Here is a 22,181-nt window from a genome sequence, read left to right as displayed (position 1 = left end):
GGATATACATGTTACAGGACCCCAGCATATTACACACCAAAGTATCAGGCCACCAGCATATTATAGACCCTAATATCAGATCCCCAGCATATTATACACCCCAGTGTCAGACTCCCAGCACATTACCGACCCCAGTATCAGACTCCACACATATTACTGACCCCAGTATCAGGCCCCCAGCATATTACAGACCATCAAATAGTACTTAGGCCCCTCTATTCCCTCACATAGTAGTAACCCCTCCCCCCATTTGTATCCTCACATAGTATATAAGCCCCCTCTATGCATTCATATAGAAGATAAAAACCCATCTGTGCCCTAATATAGTACTTATGTACCCTCTGTACCTCCATATAGTAGTAACGTCTCTTTTTTCCCTATTTACCCCATAGGTAGCCTTCTCTGACTAGGCATCCCTTGATGTAGAATTTAAAAAAACAAAACCAAAGCCATACTCACCTGAGACTCAAGAGACTCATCTCCCTGCTCTGCATGAGTGACGTCATCATGTGCCAGGAGGAGAGTGGGCTCTTATAACCAGAGGCAAAATACTATCTGCAGCCAGAACAGGTACTGGCAGAGCCGAAACACAATTAATTCTAGCCTTATCAGTGCACTGTTTAACTACAAGCACTTTTTAGGAGTGCTTATAGTTAATAGCATGAGGCTGACCCAGGGGGTAGGGCTTCCTGGGACATACCCTGGACATTGGGACTGTTGGCAACTTTGGAACTGTTGGTAACTATGTAAATGTATGACAAATACAGAGTAAAGTTATGTATCCTCTAGTTTCTTCTCTTCAAGAGAACTTCTTGTGCCTTGTTTAATCTATTATAGCTTTTACTATTGGTCAGGGATAGGGAACTTTTGGCCAGCTGTTGCAAAACTATATTTCCCATCATATCCTATATTTATAGCATTGATGTCATTACTATGCATCAATAATCACACGTTTTATTCAAATATTCAGAAATATATCGATATCACCAATACTGGCACTCTGGATTGTTGAGTATTAAAAAGGAAATGGGCAGAAATTACGATTGATGACCGGACAAGTATTTAGTAGTAACTGCACATTATTTCTGTTGCACTTCACAACTGAGCGCGCAGCCGATTGGACTAGCAGGATTCTCGGGGATCTGACTCAGGACAATAACATAATTATGGTATTATATGCTTTTACAATGTTTATTTTAATTGTTATTGTGATAGTTTACAGTTGCTATTTAGCACATGGAGGACATGGCAACCCGGAAGGGGTGGGTAACCACTTGTTTCTAACTTGTTATTTAAGGGGTGTTTTCTTTTGGCTCTGTTAGATGTGCTGTGTCGAAACGAGTGGCGAGAAATAAATTATTTATATGGTACTTGGACATATTACTAGAGATTAATACAAACAGATGCGACAGATGCGTTTTTGATGTGTTACCTGCACACACACCTGCGCTTGGTACCTGTTGATATATTCCTTTGGCTCGACCAGCCTAAAGTTGAGCACACTATTTGTTTCCAAGAAACATTGGAGTTTTCCCCCAATAAAAATGCTATCCCCCCACCCCCCGAAAAAAAGTCATGCCTATATGCATATAGGTTTTTTCCCCAATTCTTCAATAGAAATTCTGGAATCACACATCACATGACATTGTACGGAAAAAAAAGCAGGGGATAAGATGCCAGGAATAAAAAGACATATCCTAATTAAGGCTATGTTCAGACTGCGTAAGAGATCGACCGTTCCGTGACCTGGCTGGGTCACAGAACGTCCGGTCTCTGAAAAGACCATTCCATCCAGTACTGCAGTACCGGACGGATGATCTTTGCAGCCGCAGAGTTCTGATGCAGGCGCATCCGTGCGTGCCCGCATCAGAACTACCCACTGCACACTATGGTGTGCACTGACAGGGTTTTCTGCAGCCGCTATTTACTGAATAGCGGCCGCAGAAAACTGACATGTCAGTTTTCTACGGCACCGCAAGAGATTCGGACGGGATCCATAGAAGACAAGGCAACACATCTTTTCGTAAAAAGTACAGCCGTTGTTGCCAATTGCAACAACGGCCATACTTTTACGAAAAGATAAGTTGTGTTAACATAGCCTAACACTAAAATGAAAAAAACGTCAGGAAAAACTACTGGCAGTTTTTTGTGGCATTTTTTCAGCCACAAAAATTTATGTCTGAGGGAAGCCTACGGGATAATCTAAAAATGATTTAAAAACCTAGCATCGGACCTACTGACATTAAGTGACCCATCATTATTTACACATTTAGAAGGAGGGAAAATGTAACCGTGATGCCAGAGAAATATTACTATGTTTAAAGGGTGAGGGTGAAAATAAGGAAATCATGTAGGTCAATGGAAAATGGATCCTAACGGATGGCACACAACTGCATCTGTTTTTTATTCTTCCATAAAAAAGGTATGTTAAATGGACAGAAAAAAGTCAGTGTGAGCCTAGCCTTAGGCCAGTTTCACACGTACCACATTGCAGTGGATTTCATGCTGCTAGTTCTATGCCAGGTCATGTGAGTATGGGGGGGGGGGGACACATAAAATTTATGGGGTCCTGTACAGTTTCTTGCTATGGGGCCCCATGAATCCTAGCTACCCTCCTGATTGCCAAGGATCGGTGGCCAACAGCCCAGTCCAGTTTTTACATGATTGTGCTGGAAGGTGTTGATTTTATAGAGTAGTGAAATGAGTTTTGTGTAACATGTCCACTCATTATCTATCATTGCAGTCCTTACCTTTGCTTTGGAAGAAAAGAAAGACTTTGGAAAGCACTGTATTGGTAAATGTGATGCAAGAAAGCGTGGGGATTCACATCCATCAACCAATTTTTCCCCAATCCCACTGACATCAAGCCAGGGGATTCTCATGAAATTTGGGACTTCGCGACACCAGGTAAAATCACCGCTTCTACGTATCAGGCTCAAAATTTCTATCATCCATGTGGTTCCTACAGAAAAATAAATAAAAGAATAGTTTGTGGTTAGCTGCGACTATAAATGCTATTGAAGAACCCAAATTTGTTGTGCAGTCTTTTGTGGTTATATGTCTGTCACTGGATATTGTGTACTGAAAATCTGTGGACCTGTGTGGCAGCCATCCATTGCCATCTACCGGCTGCCAAGTGCTCTTAAACAACAGATACCCTTTTAATTAGTGGTGCCAAAACATACTGAGGCAGAGGCAGCACCATGCACTATGTCCCGCTCTCTGTCTGTGCGTGTAATACCGTGTTTCCCCAAAAATAAGTGTCTTATATTACTTATTACTCCCAAAGATGTGCTGGGTCTTATTTTCAGGGAATGTCTTATTTTTCCATGAAGAATTCACATGTCACATGCACAGCAGTGACAGAGCGCATGGTATGGGCTTCCAGCCACCAGGGGGAGCTCACCACAGCACACTCATACAGAACAACAGGGAAAGTGTACAGTATGGCATCAGGCGATGTGGTAACAGCAGACTGTATGCAGCTTTACATCTGCTGGTAGGGAACAATGGGGATGGTGGCAGGCAATGGGCCTCTAGATGCCTTGGCTGCAGATTTGCAAGTTACAGCTGCAGAAGGGAACATCAGGGTTGGTGGCAGGTGACGGTTTTCAAGGTAGGGGACAAGGGCGGCGGGGTTAAAAAATAAAAAGTTGCATGTCCTGCCTGGTGCCTGGTGAATGTGAGGAGACAGAACCTGTTAATGCACTGCTGTACTAAGCTACCTGAATTCTTCCTTGGGTAGGAAAACCATACCGGAACTAAAAAAAAAAGTAAGAGCCATGTTCTTTTTTAACCATTTATTTTTGTTATCACTCTAGCCTTTCTCTTTACCACATCTACTAAAAAACACCCCAGAGCACTAGTGTACTGTATATACCAGTCGTGCCAAAATCTAAGGGAGCCCATAACTTAATTGTAGCTATCTATCAATTTGAGATGCATACTATCCAATATGGTTGTGCTTCCAGAATTGTTGGTGAAGCTCAGCTAAAGAGTGATTATTGCAAAAGTGATCGCATACTGCACAGGCCTTTCTATGGTTGTATGTTTCTGAGGGGCGTTATTAAGACCAGTGTACTCATATGACCCCCACCCCCAATTACCCTGACGGATTTACTAAGAGGTGTACGCCTTTTAGTAAATCTGGCGGGACCTGTAGGTTTACTGTGATAAATTAGGCGCTGGGGCCACACCTCCTCCCCACCTTGCCGTTCACCCCTGCAGCCCATCAGGTGAGCAGGGCTTACGCTTGGCATACACCACGAAAGAGACAAAAACCTGTGCCGTTATTATATACCAGGGGTACTCAACAACTTTTAGTGAAGGTCCACTTACCGGGGTCTATTGTCAGGTGAAGGTCCGAGCTGAACATCAGTAGGAAATGTGTTCTGTTACTTTGTCACAAACGTTCAACTATTTATATACAGAATTGCTGCTTATTAGCGGGAAAACTGGCATTTTTTTCTCTCTCACCAGACCTTTGATATTAGGTACAAAGGGGGTGACTGCCCTGGTAGTATATAGCCCCCCTGTTGCTCCCCCAGTAGTGTATAGCCCCCCCCTGTGCGCTCTCCTTCAGTAGTATATAGCCCCCTGTTGCTCCCCCAGTAGTATATAGCCCCCCTGTGCGCTCTCCCCCTGTAGTATATAGCCCCCTGTGAGCTCCCCCCAGTAGTATATAGCCTCCTCGTGCGCTCTCCCCCTGTAGAATATAGCCCCCTGTGAGCTCCCCCAGTAGTATATAGCCCCCCTGTGCGCTCTCCCCCTGTAGTATATAGCCCCCTGTGCGCTGTCCCCCAGTAGTATATAGCCCCCTGTGCGCTGTCCCCCAGTAGTATATAGCCCCCTGTGAGCTCCCCCCAGTAGTATATAGCCCCCCTGTGCTCTCCCCCTGTAGTATATAGCCCCCTGTGAGCTCCCCCCAGTAGTATATAGCCCCCGTGAGCTCCCCCCAAGTAGTATATAGCCCCCCTGTGAGCTCCCCCCTGTAGTATATAGCCCCCTGTGAGCTCCCCCTGCAGTATATAGCCCCCCCGTGCGCTGTCCCCCTGTAGTATATAGCCCCCTGTGAGCTCTCCCCAGTAGTATATAGCACCCCTGTGCTCTCCCCCCAGTAGTATATAGCCCCCCTTGTGCTTTCCCCCTGTAGTATATAGCCCCGTGAGGTCCCCCCTGTAGTATATAACCCCCTGTGCGCTCCCCCCAGTAGTATATAGCCCCCTCAGTAGTATATAGCCCCCTGTGAGGTCCCCCCTGTAGTATATAGCCCCCTGTGCGCTCCCCCCAGTAGTATATAGCCCCCTCAGTAGTATATAGCCCCCTGTGAGGTCCCCCCTGTAGTATATAGCCTCCTGTGCGCTCCCCCCAGTAGTATATAGCCCCCTCAGTAGTATATAGCCCCCTGTGAGGTCCCCCCTGTAGTATATAACCCCATGTGCGCTCCCCCCAGTAGTATATAGCCCCCTCAGTAGTATATAGCCCCTGTGAGGTCCCCCCTGTAGTATATAGCCCCCTGTGCGCTCCCCCCAGTAGTATATAGCCCCCTCAGTAGTATATAGCCCCCTGTGAGGTCCCCCCTGTAGTATATAGCCTCCTGTGCGCTCTCCCCAGTAGTATATAGCCCCCTCAGTAGTATATAGCCCCGTGAGGTCCCCCCTGTAGTATATGACCCCCTGTGCGCTCCCCCCAGTAGTATATAGCCCCCTCAGTAGTATATAGCCCCCTGTGAGGTCCCCCCTGTAGTATATAGCCCCCTGTGCGCTCCCCCCAGTAGTATATAGCCCCCTCAGTAGTATATAGCCCCCTGTGCGCTCCCCCCAGTAGTATATAGCCCCCTCAGTAGTATATAGCCCCCTGTGCGCTCCCCCCAGTAGTATATAGCCCCCTCAGTAGTATATAGCCCCCTGTGAGGTCCCCCTGTAGTATATAGTCCACCTGTGCGCTCTCCCCTTGTAGATGCCCCCCAGACAGAAAAAAAAAATAACAAAAACAACTCACCTAGCACCTCGTTCCCCGCTGCTGCTGTCTTCTTCTCTTCCCGTTGGTCCGGCCCCCGGCTGATACGCGCTCTGTAGGGATGTCCCGGGGATTCCCCAGCAGGGCGCGCATCAGTGACCTCAGCGTACGCCGCCGGCCTGCACTTCCGGGAAGGACAGGCCGGCAGCGTACACTGAGGTCTGTGGTGCGCGCTCTGCTGGGGAATCCCCGGGACATCCCCAGAGAGCGCGTATCAGCCGGGGGCCGGACCGACACTGCCCCTAGCCCCACAGGCGTACTGACATCTAAGGACAGTACGCCTATGGGGCGGGAGGCAGTGCGGTGGGGAGCGGGACGGACCGGATCCAGGGCGGTTAGGAGGTCTGACCAGGGGTCCGGACAGCTGGCCTCCGCGGTCCGGGTTCGGACCGCGGTCCGCCAGTTGAGGACCCCTGTTATATACGGTGTGTGCACTGACAACCAATTTCCCACTGACTTCAATGGAGCACATTATTATATTAAAAATGATGCCATATTTTACCTTTATTTTACAGTAAGTGAACTTAGCCTTATTTTACTTTTATTTTATGCTGTGTGACCAGGCTCGGACTGGGCCACCGGGGGGCCGGGGAAACCCCCGGTGGGCCCCGAGCTGGAGTGGGCCCCCTGCTCCTAGGGGGGCCGGGGGCCGCACCTCCCTTTTTAACTGGAAGCGATCGCAACAATCGCTTCCAGTTAAATGAAAGCAGTGTTGTGATTGACAGGGCGGGAAGCCTACGGCTTCCCGCCCTGTCAATCACTCTTGTGACCGCAAGCAGAGATTTGCTTGCGATCACAAGAGTTACGCAAGCTCCGTTGCGAAGTCCCGGCAGCGTCATCACTGACCTCAGTGTGCGCCGCGGCGGCTAGGACTTCCGGTTCATGCAGCGCATACCGGAAGTCCCAGCCACCGCGGCGCACACTGAGGTCAGTGAAGGCGCCGGCGGGACTTCACATCGGAGCTGCTGTCAGAGAAGAGGACACCGGCGACCGACGGGGGATCGTGTGGTTAGGTGAGTTGTCTTGTGTTTTTTTTTTATTTTTTATCAGAGGGGGCAAGATAAGGGGGGGGCTGTATACAGGGGAGGACAACATAGGGGGGCTGTATACAGGGGAGGACAACATAGGGGGGCTGTATACAGGGGAGGACAACATAGGGGGGCTGTATACAGGGGGGAGGACAACATAAGGGGGGCTGTATACAGGGGAGGACAACATAGGGGGGCTGTATACAGGGGAGGACAACATAGGGGGGCTGTATACAGGGGGAGAACAACAGAAGGGGGGCTGTATACAGGGGGAGGACAACATAGGGGGGCTGTATACAGGGGGGAGGACAACAGAAGGGGGGCTGTATACAGGGGAGGACAACATAGGGGGGCTGTATACAGGGGGAGAACAACATAAGGGGGGCTGTATACAGGGGGAGGACAACATAGGGGGGCTGTATACAGGGGGGAGGACAACAGAAGGGGGGCTGTATACAGGGGGAGAACAACAGAAGGGGGGCTGTATACAGGGTGGAGGACAACATAGGGGGGCTGTATACAGGGGGAGAACAACATAAGGGGGGCTGTATACAGGGGGAGGACAACAGAAGGGGGGCTGTATACAGGGGGAGGACAACAGAAGGGGGGCTGTATACAGGTAAGGACAACAGAAGGGGGCTGTATACAGGGGAGGACAACATAGGGGGGCTGTATACAGGGGAGGACAACATAGGGGGGCTGTATACAGGGGGAGAACAACATAAGGGGGGCTATATACAGGGGGAGAACAACATAAGGGGGGCTGTATACAGGGGGAGAACAACATAAGGGGGGCTGTATACAGGGGAGGACAACATAGGGGGGCTGTATACAGGGGGAGAACAACATAAGGGGGGCTGTATACAGGGGGAGGACAACATAAGGGGGGCTGTATACAGGGGGAGAACAACATAAGGGGGGCTGTATACAGGGGGAGGACAACATAAGGGGGCTGTATACAGGGGGAGGACAACATAAGGGGGGCTATATACAGGGGGTGGACAACATAAGGGGGGCTATATACAGGGGGAGGACAACATAAGGGGGGCTGTATACAGGGGGAGGACAACATAAGGGGGCTGTATACAGGGGAGGACAACATAAGGGGCTGTATACAGGGGGAGGGCAACAGAAGGGGGGCTGTATACAGGGGGGGGAACAACATAAGGGGTCTGTATACAGGGGAGGACAAGAAGGGGGTCTGTATACAGGGGGAGGACAACATGAGGGGGGCTATATACAGGGGGAGGACAACATAAGGGGGGCTATATACAGGGGGAGGACAACATAAGGGGGGCTGTATACAGGGGGAGGACAACTTAAGGGGGCTATATACAGGGGAGGACAACATAAGGGGGGCTGTATACAGGGGGAGGACAACATAAGGGGGTATATACAGGGGCAGGACAACATAAGGGGGTATGTATACAGGGGGAGGACAACATAAGGGGGTATGTATACAGGGGGAGGACAACATAAGGGGGGCTATATACAGGGGGAGGACAACATAAGGGGGCTATATACAGGAGAAGGACAACATAAGGGGCTATATACAGGGGCAGGACAACATAAGGGGGGCTGTATACAGGGGGAGAACAACATAAGGGGGCTGTATACAGGGGAGGACAACATAAGGGGGTATGTATACAGGGGGAGGACAACATAAAGGGGTATATACAGGGGCAGGACAACATAAGGGGGGCTGTATACAGGGAAGGACAACATAAGGGGGGCTGTATACAGGGGGAGGACAACACAAGGGGGGCTGTATACAGGGAAGGACAACATAAGGGGGGTATATACAGGGAAGGACAACATAAGGGGCTGTATACAGGGGGAGGACAACATAAGGGGCTATAAACAGGGGGAGGACAACATAAGGGGCTGTATACAGGGGGAGGACAACATAAGGGGCTGTATACAGGGGAGGACAACATAAGGGGCTGTATACAGGGGAAGGAAAACTTAAGGGGGCTATATGGGGCAAGGACAACATAAGGGGGCTATACGGGGGAATAGACAACATAAGGGGCTATATGGGGGGTAGGGATGGCCAACATAAGGGGGCTATCTATATGGGGGGATGGATAACACAAGCGGGCCAGTTATAAGGGGGATAACACAGGGAGCCATCTATAAGGGACACTGGTTGGGGGCAATTTATAAGGAGGACAACACTGAGGAGGCATCTATAAAGGGCACTACACAGAGGGGGACAACAATGGGGGGCATCTATAAGGTTAACTATACTGGGTGCGGTGTGTATACAATAGGCTATAGGGGGCATCTACTTTAGTGGACTACACAGAGGGGTCATCTATAAGGGGACTACACAGAGGGGGCCATATACTATAGGGCAGGAATAGGGAACCTTGGATCTCCAGCTGTTGCAGTTGTTGCAGGCATGAAGGGAGTTGTAGTTTTGCAACAGCTGGAGAGCCAAGGTTCCCCACCCCTGATAATAGGGAATGCACAGAGGTTGTCATCTACTATAAAGGGATTACACAGAGGGGGATCTCTACTATAGTAGAGGCACACAGGGACACAGGGCCATCTATATGGAGGACTGAACAAGGGGCCATCTACAAGGTGTGTGCACAATATATGTATATATATATATATATATATATATATATATATATATATATATATATATATGAACACACACACACACAATAGTCAGGGCTAACCACTGAGAGAAGGTGTAAAGAGGCCAATACAGATGTGCAGTTTGTAGAGAGATGAGGATGGTGACAGAGTAAGGAGCCTAATATATTTCTCTGGCAGATTCTGTGGATTCGTGGCTCGGAGAAGTTCTCATAACGGCCCAGGGCAGATGGAGAAGTAGATGAAAAGGGAAGAACTCCGATCAGAGAAGACGTCCCCTGTGAGTCACTAAATCTATGTGCACTGTAACGTATATAGTGTAGAGCTGGGGCTACCTCTGTATGACTGTATGAGGGGATATTGATCTTTGTTCAGAGGATTTTATTCAGTAGCAGCTGGGGTGTTAGTCAGTAAATGGCGGTGTTAGTCAGTATGTGGGGGTATTATTTGTTACTTGTAATCTGGTGCGGTGTTCATTGGTCTTAGTATACCAGATTTGGTCAGTAACAATATGGTGGTGATGGTTGTGGTGTGGCGGTAATATTTCCCCCTTGTGTACTGGTAATTTTGGTCTCAGTATACAGGATTTGGTCAGTAACAGTATAGCGGTAATATGTATGGTGATACTATTTCCCTCCTGTATACTGGTTTATTGGTAATATCGGTCTTGATATACAGGATTTGGTCAGTTACTGTATAGCGGTAATATGTGTGGGGATATTTGCTCTTTATATACTGGTGTTATTGGTAGCATACAGTGTTATCATGCAAAGAAAATTGTCTTATAGCGCGATTACACCGGCCAATAATCGGTAACAAGTGCTCCTAGGAAGTCTATTCAGCCGATGATCGGCCCATGTAAAAGTGCCAGAGATTGGCTGACATGCAAGCAAATGCCCCATAGTCGGCTGATTTGATCTTTTGTGCGGCTAAGATCATTGCTGTCGGCTGCACATCTCTATATATTCCTGCCCTGCTGATTAGCAATCATTTGCAGCCCTACACTGCCCCATATCACGCCGTGTTAATGTACCTTTATTAATGTTACCATAGATAAGTGTGGTGGCAGAAGGGTGGGCCCCAAGAATGATTTCCCCTGGTGGGCCAAGGCACTCCAGTCCGACACTGTGTGTGACTATAGGTTGATGTGGTGTAAAACTAGAGACTAGACAGTTTTAGGATGCATTCACATGTACAGGATCCGCAGCAGATTTGTTGGCGCAGATTTGATACTGTGTTCCGTTATTTAGTTACACTGATATCTGCAGTATAAAATCTGCTGTGGATCCTGTACGTGTGACCCATCCTTACGGATGCAACAGATTTTCACACATCTAGAGACACATATCCAGAAGTGGACCCAGCAAGAATCAGAAGCATAATTCTTTATGCTGGTCTCACACATGGCAGTTTTTTGGAAAACTGCCAGTGCAGTTTTTGTGCCAAAGCCAGAAGTGGATTCAAATGGGATGAAAAATATAAAGAGAGGACTTGAACCTCTCTTTTCTTTTTGATTCAACTTCTGGTTTTGGCCAAAAACCGCAGAGGCAGTTCTCTATAAAAACTGCCATGAGTAAAACCAGCATTATAGTTCCAATTCCTTCTGAATTCACTACTGCAGCAGTTTTTCGGCTATGGGTGAATGTGTCTGCGGCTATGGGTGACCACTGCTTAAAGGTACCTATACACCTTAGAATTTAGATGGCGGATTTGGCTGTCAATCTAAGGTGTATGGGGCTCTCCTAAACAACCACTGACAGATGATGTTATGGAAAAACACTGCCGACCCCTTTGTTTTGGGAGAGATAAGCTGCAGTGACAACCCCCCTCCCCCCATAGAAAATACAGGAACAGTCAGCCATGCCAAACATTACTGTATGTGGTGAGGACAAGTGGCGGGCTGGAGATTGTTGGGCCATCAGTTATTAAAAGTGTATGGGGACCTTTAGAATGTTTAGTTACCAAAGAGTTCACAAGGCATACCATCCTCTGTAAGTATCTTTGGTGATACCAAGTTCATCTGGATAATGCCACATGAGCAGCCAGTGTAATGCTTCCAGAACACGAGGGCAATGGTTGCACAATTTTGGCCCAGCCAAGATTGGCCTAAGCCAATATAAATCTTAATATCTTAATATAAATCTTAATATAAAAAAAAAACACAGTCATGTCCTTGGACAAAATAGTCATTGGATTACCAAGAAACACCCAGTGGAATAGTAACTTCCATGCTGGCATCATGGATTTGCCATGTTTTTGGAATGCTGCTGTAAACATTTTTTTTCTGTCAACTTGGAAAAATGTCTTAAAAATGCATAATGGCAACACATCCTAAGGCTATGTTCACACACACTATTTTTACTCAGTATTTTTCAACTAAAACCAGGAGCGGTTTAAAAAACACAGAAAGACTATGTTCACACATTATTGAAATTGAGTGGATGGCCGCCATTTAATGGCAAATAATTGCAGTTAATTTAGAAACAATGGCTGCTGTTTTGAAATAAGGTCCGTTTTTTTGCCATTAAATAGCGGCCATCCACTCAATAGTTCAGTAGTGTGTGAACATAGTGTTTTTTTTTGTTTTTAATCCACTACTGGTTTTGGTTGAAAAATACTGATCAAAATACTAAGCTAAAATACTGTGTAAACACAACCTAAATTATCATTAAGATTTATTGGAGTCTTTTAGCACCCATTACTTTCATCATTAATGTCATTGTTATCTCCTTACAATTTCATAATGCCACGTAAATGGATTTCATACACTATAATTAGTGATAACTAATAACCAGCACAGAGATGCTTTGTGAAGTGTTTTATACAGCACTACTAATTATAACTTGTGTTTAGGTCTAAATACCATGCAGGCTTATTTACTATACTAGCAAAAAAAGTGACGTAAGTGTATGATAGGACTAGACACAGTTTGCAAATGTGTTTTATATAAAGGGGTGTTTTATATAAAAGGGGTTTTATACAAATATGTTTTTAAATCAACTGGTGACAGAAATATAGATTTGTAAATTACTTCTATAAAATGTTTCAGTACTTATCAGCTGCTGTATGTCCTGCAGGAAGTGGAGTATTCATTCCAATTTGACTATTGGCTGCCACCTCTGTCCAGAGCAAGAAAGGTTTTCTATGGGGATTTGCTCCTGTCATGGACAGAGGTGGCAGCAGAGAGCACTGTGTCACTCTAGTAAAAATACACCACTCCTTTCAGGACATGCAGCAGCTGATAAGTAATGGAAGACTGGAGTAGATAAAAGTAATTTACAAATGTTTATGCCTCCAGGCATCAGCGTCACAACATTGGGAAATGAGTTCCAGCGAGGGTCCTTAAGCCTGTGACATGGCACTTGGGCGGCACAGGGAAAGATGAGGAGATCATTTTCTCCAGCCTTCTCCTGTAACATTATTGTCCTATGAGGGATTGTGCTGCCGGCAATCAATACTTTATAAATTCATAAAAGAATAATTTGTTATTGATTAGAGAGATAGAGAGATATGTTTATATACCAAGCAATGATTGTGGACAACCTATAGGAACGACTATTTGGGCGACAATCACCGTCCGTAAAATGCCTTGAACTTCTCCCCATCCTGGAGTCTAATAACCCATCAGAATAAGTACACAACATCAGTAGCTCATAACAAATCTTAGCAGTTTGTAAGACTACAGTAAGAATCATACCTGACTTGGGATACGACACAAGGAAGACATCATCGTCACGGACTTCAAATTCATTCTCCAAGTATTGCAGCCTTTCTTTTGAATATATTAAAGAGGCAAAGCAAATCTCTTTGTGTTGGAAATAATCGGTGTCCATAGTGTCTTCACAGATCAGAAAAGATCAGCAAAAAGCCACCAAGAAAATCATGCAGCTTTCTGGTTGAGTGGAATAACTAAGGGAAGATAGTGGAGAATACTAGCAGCAACTTATTGTCACACCAGCAGAACACAAAGACTGTGTCATGCTAATAACTTTGTCATCCTTGTCATCTACTACTGAGCTTTACCACAACACAAAAACAAGTTAAAACGTGAAGTGCTTCAAAGATAGGGAGGACATGAAAGAAAAATCATATTTATAGATACTTACTTTGAACGCCATGCCCATCCCATAAATATGACTTTACAACATTAGACCTGCCCAGCTGTGTCATAGTATTTGTCTGCACCCTAAAATCATTCTACTACAGTTTTTCATCTATGTTTTCAGTATTTATAAGTAAAAAAAAAAAAAAAAAAATTCAAGGTCTTTCATAAAATTTCATTAAGTCAGTAATTATTTTATTTTATTTTTACTAAATAACTTTCGCTTTTTTGGGGGCCGCGTTTAGGCAGTACAGCTGATTTTAGTTATGGCCTTGCACCGGCTCTTTTCAAAAGAATCGTCACGAGCCCGGAACTTCCCAGCAGGCTGAGCGGCGGGATGGGATCCCATGATCCTTTGCCAGCTGCTCTGTCAATACACTGTGAACTCGCACTATCCAGCACGAGATTGCTGTGAATAACTGTGTCTCTAATATGTGGCTATAAGTGTCTGTAAATCTAACTATAAAGATACAGACTGACTTTGCAGTCTGGATCCTGTAGTGGATTATAATAGGGGCGTTTCGGGCGGCAACCCATGACCACCCAAAAAGACTTATACTTTCAGTTGTGTACTGTCTCCTGGCTACACTTCCGCCATGTGATTTGCAAAAAATCACAGGGTTTTTATGGCAATTTTGCACAAATCAGGACATCATGACATTCTCTATACTGTACTATAATCGCAAGGCTAGTGCTGCCATAGTTACAGTGGGGTGGGGGGGCCCCAGGCTTTGTGAACAGCCCGGGGCCTATGGTAAAGTTAATCCGCCCCTGTCTGTATCTAATACTTTACGTGATCCTGTTTCCTTGCTGTACTGACGGGTGCGGCAATCATGGTGACGTCACTGCGTTCCCGCGGTGCATTCTAGCGCTGGAACGCAGGGACATCATCAAGATGGCAGTACCCACTAATACAGCCAGAGAACAGAGGATCAGGTAAAGTATTAGATACAGACTGCAAAGGCGGTCTGTATCTTTATAGTTAGATTTACAGACACTTATAGCGACATGTTAGGGACAGTAGATAGATAGGTGATAGGTTCTCTTTAAAGAGTTACTGTGATTCAAAAACTTTTGACATGTCACATAACATCTTACTGCTGAGACCCCAATTGGTCTCAAGATGTAGCCTGAAGCATGCCACTGTACGTTTCACTCCCCGGCTCACCGCTTAGCCTGACTGGTTGCAGGAGATGGGCTCTATAGATTTAAAGGTGTTATTCACCGCTACAAAAACAGCACCACACTTGTCTCCAGGTCAGGTGTGTTTTGTAATTAAGCTCCATTCTCTTCAGTGGAACTGAGTTATAAATCCTGCACCCAAACTGGAGATGGTGGAGGGGTGGTGCAGTCTCTGGAAGAAAGTGGCCATGTTTTTCTCATGCGGGATAACCCCTTTAAAATAGAGCCAATCTCCAATGTTGGACTGATAAGCAAGTCAGGAAATGAGACACACAGCCACTTCTTAGTCTTTTTTCAAGTACCCTGGCATACAGTTTAAGGCTATGTTCACACTACGTATATGTACGGCCGTAGTGCGAGCCGCGAATATTCGCCCGTAGTTTTGAGGTTGATGCGTACGCTGGAAAGTATACGATATACGGCTGCACAGTGCACACTACGTATGAGCCTACGGCCCGATCGTAAACGGACCTGTAAAAGATGAACAAGACCATTGTTTGCGTCCGGAACTGTGCAAATTCACGGCCGTGGATTTACAGGCGGTCCCGTACGGAGTACTTAAAAAATAGCCGGCAATAATGCCGATGCCTCCTAGTTAATATATTAAATTAATAAAACACATTTTCGTTGTAAAAGTCTTTTTCGTTGTTCAATAATTTAATTCTAACAAATCCACCATTGTGCAATTAAATATACTGTTAAAATAAATATATATATATAAATATATAAATGTATATTTATATATATATTTATTTTTTTTACAGTATATTTAATTGCACAATGATGGATTCGTTTAAATTAAATTATTGAACAACGAAACTGATTTTATTACAACGAAAATGTGTTTTATTAATTAAATATTAATTATTACATGAAGCTCTTTAAGCCGTTAATTCATATTGCCGGTAGAAGAGCAAACTGTAATAATCAATACTTTACTTTAATTAAAACATCAAATGTTTCTTCTAATTATGTTATCACAATAGCATTATTAGAAGAAACATTTTGAATTATATGTGCGCTCAGCTGATTGGCTGAGCGCACATATAAAGAGCCGGTCCGCAGTACAGTGACTTCATTGTGCTGCGGACCAGCGAAGAGGACACATCGGGGTGAGTATAAAGCTCTCCCCACCCCCTCCCTAGCACTGCACCCATCCCAGTAAGGAAGGGGGGTCACTTAACCCCTTCCTTGATGATATGGGTGCAGTCTGACATCAGTCTGGCCCCCAAGGGGTTAAGGGGGATGCAATGCATCCTCCCTTAACCCCTTGGGGGCCAGACTGTAAGCAGCGATCTGTAAAGATGCTGCTTTCTGTAAGGAGCACAACACCGCTCACAATGATGGGTGTTGTGCTCCTGTTTGTGTGTTTTTTGTGTGTTTCTCCCTTTTTATTTTTCAGATATCGGTATCCAGTGGATTACGTCAGATTCCATGCACTACGTCGATGACCGGCGTTTTTTTTTTTTTTTTATAAAATGGTCAATGAGGGGTGTGGGGGTGTTTTTATTTGAATAAAAAAAAAATTTCACTTGTGTATTGTCTTTATTTCTTTACTTTATAGACTTAGTAGTGGAAGCCGTCTAATAGACGGAATCCATTACTAAGTTAGGGCCTAGTGTTAGCCGGTATAAAATGGCTAACACTAACCCACCATTATTACCCCAGTATCCAATGCCACCAGGGGTACTGGGAAGAGCCGGGTGCCAGTGGTCCCGGAGCGTAAAAATTGGCGCTCCTGGACTGGGGCAGCAGCAGGCTGGTAAGATTTAGGCTGGGGAAGGCCTAAACCAATGGCTCTTCCCACCCTGGTGTTACCAGGCCGCTGTTGCTTGGTTTTTAACCCGGCTGGTTATGAAAATAGGGGGGACCTTATGCGTTTTTGTTTATTTTAATTTTTTTTTTTTTAAACACATAGGGTCCCCCCTATTTCCATAACCAGCCGGGTTAAAAACCAAGCAACAGCGGCCTGGTAACACCAGGGTGGGAGGAGCCATTGGTTTAGGCCCTCCCCAGCCTAAATCTTACCAGCCTGCTGCCGCCCTAGTCCAGGAGCGCCAATTTTGACGCTCCGGGACCACTGGCACCCGGCTCTTCCCAGTACCCCTGGTGGCATTGGGTACTGGGGTAATAATGGGGGGGTTAGTGTTAGCCATTTTATACCGACTAACACTAGGCCCCGACTTAGTAATGGATTCCGTCTACTAGACGGCTTCCACTACTAAGTCTATAAAGTAAAGAAATAAAGACAATACACAAATGAAATTTTTTTTTATTCAAATAAAAACACCCCCACACCCCTCATTGACCATTTTATAAAAAAAAAAAAAAAAAGCCGGTCATCGACGTAGTCCATGGAATCTGACGTAATCCACTGGATGCCGATATCTGAAAAAGAAAAAAAAAAAGGGAGAAACACACAAAAAACACACAAACAGGAGCACAACACCCATCATTGTGAGCGGTGTTGTGCACCTTACAGTATGCAGCATCTTTACAGATCGCTGCTTACAGTCTGGCCCCCAAGGGGTTAAGGGAGGATGCATTGCATCCCCTTAACCCCTTGGGGGCCAGACTGATGTCAGACTGCACCCATACCAGCAAGGAAGGGGTTAAGTGACCCCCCTTCCTTGCTGGGAGGGGTGCAGTGCTGGGGAGGGGGTGTGGAGAGCTCTATACTCACCATCCGATGTCCCGATGTTGTCTCTTCGCTGGTCCGCAGCACAATGAAGTCACTGTGCTGCGGACCGGCTCATTATATGTGCGCTGAGCCGATCAGCCAATCAGCTGAGCGCACATATAATTCTAAATGTTTCTTCTAATAATGCTATTGTGATAACATAATTAGAAGAAACATTTGATGTTTTCATTAAAGTAAAGTGATGATTAGTACAGAATGCTCTATTGCCGGCAATATGAATTAACGGCTTATGGAGCTTCCTGTAATAATTAATATTTAATTAATAAAACACATTTTCGTTGTAATAAAATTAGTTTCGTAGTTCAATAATTTAATTTAAACGAATCCATCATTGTGCAATTAAATATACTGTAAAAAAATAAATGTATAAATATACATTTAATTATATGTATATTTATTTTAACAGTATATTTAATTGCACAATGATGGATTCGTTTAAATTTAATTATTGAACAAGGAAAGGGACTTTATTACAACGAAAATGTGTTTTATTAATTCAATATATTAACTATGAGAGGCATCGGCATTACTGCAGAGGATCGCAAACCCCGGTAATAGCGATTCATGTAAACTGTTTCCCTGCTTTCCCAGATGCATCCAGAGGTGTTTGCATCACTTTAAGATTTTATTTGTTATTTTTATTTGAACCAGATTTCCAAGTAAATGACTGTATGTTTTCAGCCGCATGTCTATTTTTTCCCACGGCCATAGTTTCAGCCGCACATTTCCGGCCGCGTAAAAACTACGGCCGTAAATATACGTAGTGTGAACATAGCCTAAAGGGGTTTTCCGGGCCGGGGGGGTATTTTGGAGGATCGCCAGGGAGGGACTAGAAATTCGAGCTAGAGGTCACTTACCTCCCCCGTTCCAGCGTCTGTGTCCGGATGGCGTCGCCCGGTACTCCCGTCCTGCGACCGCTTCCTGGTCAGACCTGCCGCATGAGACGTGAGCTGTTGCCTTTTTCTGTGTTTTTGTGTGTTTGCTATTTCAGCCATGGCAACGTGCTCCTGCCTAGTGTGAACAGTGTTCTAGGAGAGCTGACCAATTTTTTCCTTTTTTTTCTGTTTTCCAGTTGGGGGAGTGGCTGCCTCTATTTGGTCGTGCACTCCACCTGTCTCACCCAGGTGATGCAATTATTTTTGCAGGTATTAGACGGATCTTGCATGCCCAGAGCATAGGCGTATTATACGCCATGGAGAGGCCATAGTGTACATACAGTGTAGGGTCTGCCTCGATATGAGTCCACCTTATCGTGGTGAGGCAGTTTACGCTGTTTGCAAATAGTAACCAAGAGACTCATTATTTTTGTGGGAATTTTTTGGGCAGTTGGGGGGGCTGCTTTTAATCATTTTCATGTCTATGGTGGGTCTGTATCTTGCTGTTGCGGTGAGCTGTTGCCTTTTTCTGTGTTTTTGTGTGTTTGCTATTTCAGCCATGGCAACGTGCTCCTGCCTAGTGTGAACAGTGTTCTAGGAGAGCTGACCAATTTTTTCCTTTTTTTTCTGTTTTCTAGTGTGAACATAGCCTAAAGGGGTTTTCCGGGCCGGGGGGGGGTATTTTGGAGGATCGCCAGGGAGGGACTAGAAATTCGAGCTAGAGGTCACTTACCTCCCCCGTTCCAGCGTCTGTGTCCGGATGGCGTCGCCCGGTACTCCCGTCCTGCGACCGCTTCCTGGTCAGACCTGCCGCATGAGACGTGACGTCTCAAGGCAGCTCTGCCATTCAGTGGCCAAGGCAGGACTCCGGAGTCCCGAGGAGGGACTCCGCTATGGCCACTGATTGGCAGAGCTGCCTTGAGACGTCACGTCTCATGCGGCCACTCTGACCAGGAAGCGGCCGCAGGACGGAAGTACCGGGCGGCGCGATCCGGGCACCGGTGCTGGAACGGGGGAGGTAAGTGACCTCCGGCTTAAATTTCCACCCCCTCCCCGGCGATCCTCCAAAATACCCTCCGGCCTGGAGTACCCCTTCAAAGTCTATGTTGAAAAGTGAAATTGCCCTTAATGGTTCAACTACTTTAGGGTCTTTATCCTCCTTTTGAATCAGTATAATCCTGGCTTCTCTCATTGATGGCTTCTCTCTTCTTTCACTGCCACTGTCATTACAGACTGGTTGAACATTTTCATTATAAATCTAACGACCAGTATAATAATTTAACCATTAACAATTTCCTCTTGTGCAGTTATAAAACATTTACCAAAAAGAATAATAACCACTGACATACCTGTTGTGCATACCCTGTTTTCCCATGGACACTGACTCCTATGCTAGAAGCAAATGCACCATTGCATCATCAATTATCTTCACAATCAGTAGCATTGAAAGGACACAGAAACTCAGTTCCCCATACAGGCTGTAACAGCACACGGCCGTGTCCGTTAGCCCCTACCTGCTCTGGGTAGCACTGTGCTGTAATAATCTCCCTTTTTTTAGCCTGTTTGTCCTCTGGCTGCTTCTCTTGCTCTGAGCTGGCCTCCTGGGGGATTAGGCTCCCTCTAGTGGCAGGCATACGCTTGTCCGCCTATACTTTTTCCTAGTTCCAGCTCAGCTTCAGTCTGAACTATGTCCTAACATTGTAACCTGCACTTCTAACAGAGAGGAAGAGCACCAAGTTCCGGACTCCAACACTCAATTCTTCAGTCTGTGTTCACCAAGATCCTTCTCTAAGGGTGGCGACCTGGGAGTTTCCCAGAGCGAAGTCAAATCAGCCTTGTGTCGGGCACTGGTGAAAATGGGGAGCTCTTAAGACTCGAGGAAGGAATGTCAGCATTCCTTGTTGATCCAGGGGATCTACCACCTCGTGTTCTGACCTTCCAATGCATGGACAAACCCTGTCCTTAAAGCGACTCTGTACCCACAATCTGACCCCTCCAAACCACTTGTACCTTCGGATAGCTGCTTTTAATCCAAGATCTGTCCTGGGGTCCATTTGGCAGGAGATGCAGTTATTGTCCTAAGAAACAACTTTTAAACTTGCAGCCCTGTGACTGGCTTACAGTATCTGTGCCCTAACTTTGCACCACCCTTCCGTCCCTCCTCCCCACCCACTTCATAATTAGAACATTTTCTCCTGTCTGAACATTGCACAGGTGCCTTAACGATCCAGCCCATGTCCCGGGCTGACACAGGTGATGAGGAGTAGAAAATCTGCCTGGAGCCTTCCTAATAATAAGGAGTGCGGGGAGGAGGGACAGAGAGGTTGTGCCAGCCTAATGCATACACAATCTAGGACACGCCCGTTGGGCACGGGGCAGCCAGTTTAAAAATTGCTTTTTAGGACAATAACTGCATCACCTGCCAAACGGACCCCAGGACAGATCTTGGATTAAAAGCAGCTATCTGAAGGTACAAGCGGTTTGGGGGGTCAGATTGTGGGTACAGAGTTGCTTTAACAGCCAATACCCTTGTCTGATATGCAACCTGTATTCTTTTGGTACTTACATTAAAAATAAAGTTTACACAGACATGGAAACCATTGGCCAGTTGATCCCAATCTGTTGCTACTAAATTTACCGTATTATCAATATCTTATTATATAAATGATTTTACAATTTTCCAAATGCTAAAAAATAACTTACATCAAGCCTTACTGCATATTCAGGACTGGGTTTCAACATGTACCTTAGACTTTGGAAAAAATGCAAATACAAATAGGGCTATGCGTAATAAGGATATTTATTATAAATGTAGGCTACTGTTAGTTAACAATCACTAACAGTCAGCAAGAAAGATAAGTCTCCAGAACAACTATGTACAATTATATACAGAGACAACGACTGTTGTCGGTTGTCTGTTAGTATCAACCGGTCTGTGTGTATACAGTTCGTCTCTGTTAATGACAACTCTAGTCACAATGACCAGTGTCACGTCCTGTCACAATAGTCACAATGACCCGTGTCAGTCCAAGGTAGCCAATGACCTGCATTGGTCCAAGTTAAGCAAATTATGACCCCTGTCGGTCACTACAGCCAAAACGGCTAAAATCACATGTAAAGTGCTGCAACACACACCCGTACTCAACGTGTTTCAGTCAAACTGTAATAATGATATCATCAGGAGTATTCAGGTGGTAAATATTATACGGCAGTAAGTAAGCAACACATATAATTATAATATGCAATTAGTAATAAATTATGGACACAGGTTCCGACAGCAGTACTCACTGTCCCACGAGGATAGGACTAGGACCATCTAGATACAGTATAGCAGTGGCTATCACCGATCTAAGTCCCCAATTGTCTCTTGAAGTGTGAGTATATTGTCGGTCTCAAAGTCTGGTGGTGTACCGGTTGTGTCCAGTGTAGGGAGATGTGTACGCTCCGCTCTTCTGTAGTGGCAGAACCTGTGTCCATAATTTATTACTAATTGCATATTATAATTATATGTGTTGCTTCCTTACTGCCGTATAATATTTACCACCTGAATACTCCTGATGATATCATTATTACAGTTTGACTGAAACACGTTGAGTACGGGTGTGTGTGGCAGCACTTTACATGTGATTTTAGCCGTTTTGGCTGTAGTGACCAACAGGGGTCATAAT

General features: G+C 45.5%; 1 protein-coding gene across 3 annotated transcripts in view; it reads right to left on the bottom strand.

The window, feature by feature from the left end:
• LOC138769783 (sulfotransferase 2B1-like) overlaps positions 1-22,181 on the bottom strand; it is a 46,741-nt gene that overhangs the window by 7,067 nt on the left and 17,493 nt on the right. For all 3 annotated transcript variants that reach the window (XM_069948467.1, XM_069948466.1, XM_069948468.1), the window contains exons 2-3: positions 13,351-13,562; positions 2,751-2,962 (exon numbers count right to left, since the gene is read on the bottom strand). In XM_069948467.1, the coding sequence (XP_069804568.1) occupies positions 2,751-2,962; positions 13,351-13,486 (348 nt within the window). In that variant the 5' untranslated portion in view covers positions 13,487-13,562. The remainder of the gene's footprint in view (positions 1-2,750; positions 2,963-13,350; positions 13,563-22,181) is intronic.

The sequence above is a fragment of the Dendropsophus ebraccatus genome, chromosome 12, assembly GCF_027789765.1.
Source record: "Dendropsophus ebraccatus isolate aDenEbr1 chromosome 12, aDenEbr1.pat, whole genome shotgun sequence".
NCBI lineage: Eukaryota > Metazoa > Chordata > Amphibia > Anura > Hylidae > Dendropsophus > Dendropsophus ebraccatus.
Note: the sequence above shows the minus strand (reverse complement) of the source record. Positions and strands in the feature narration are given on the sequence as shown.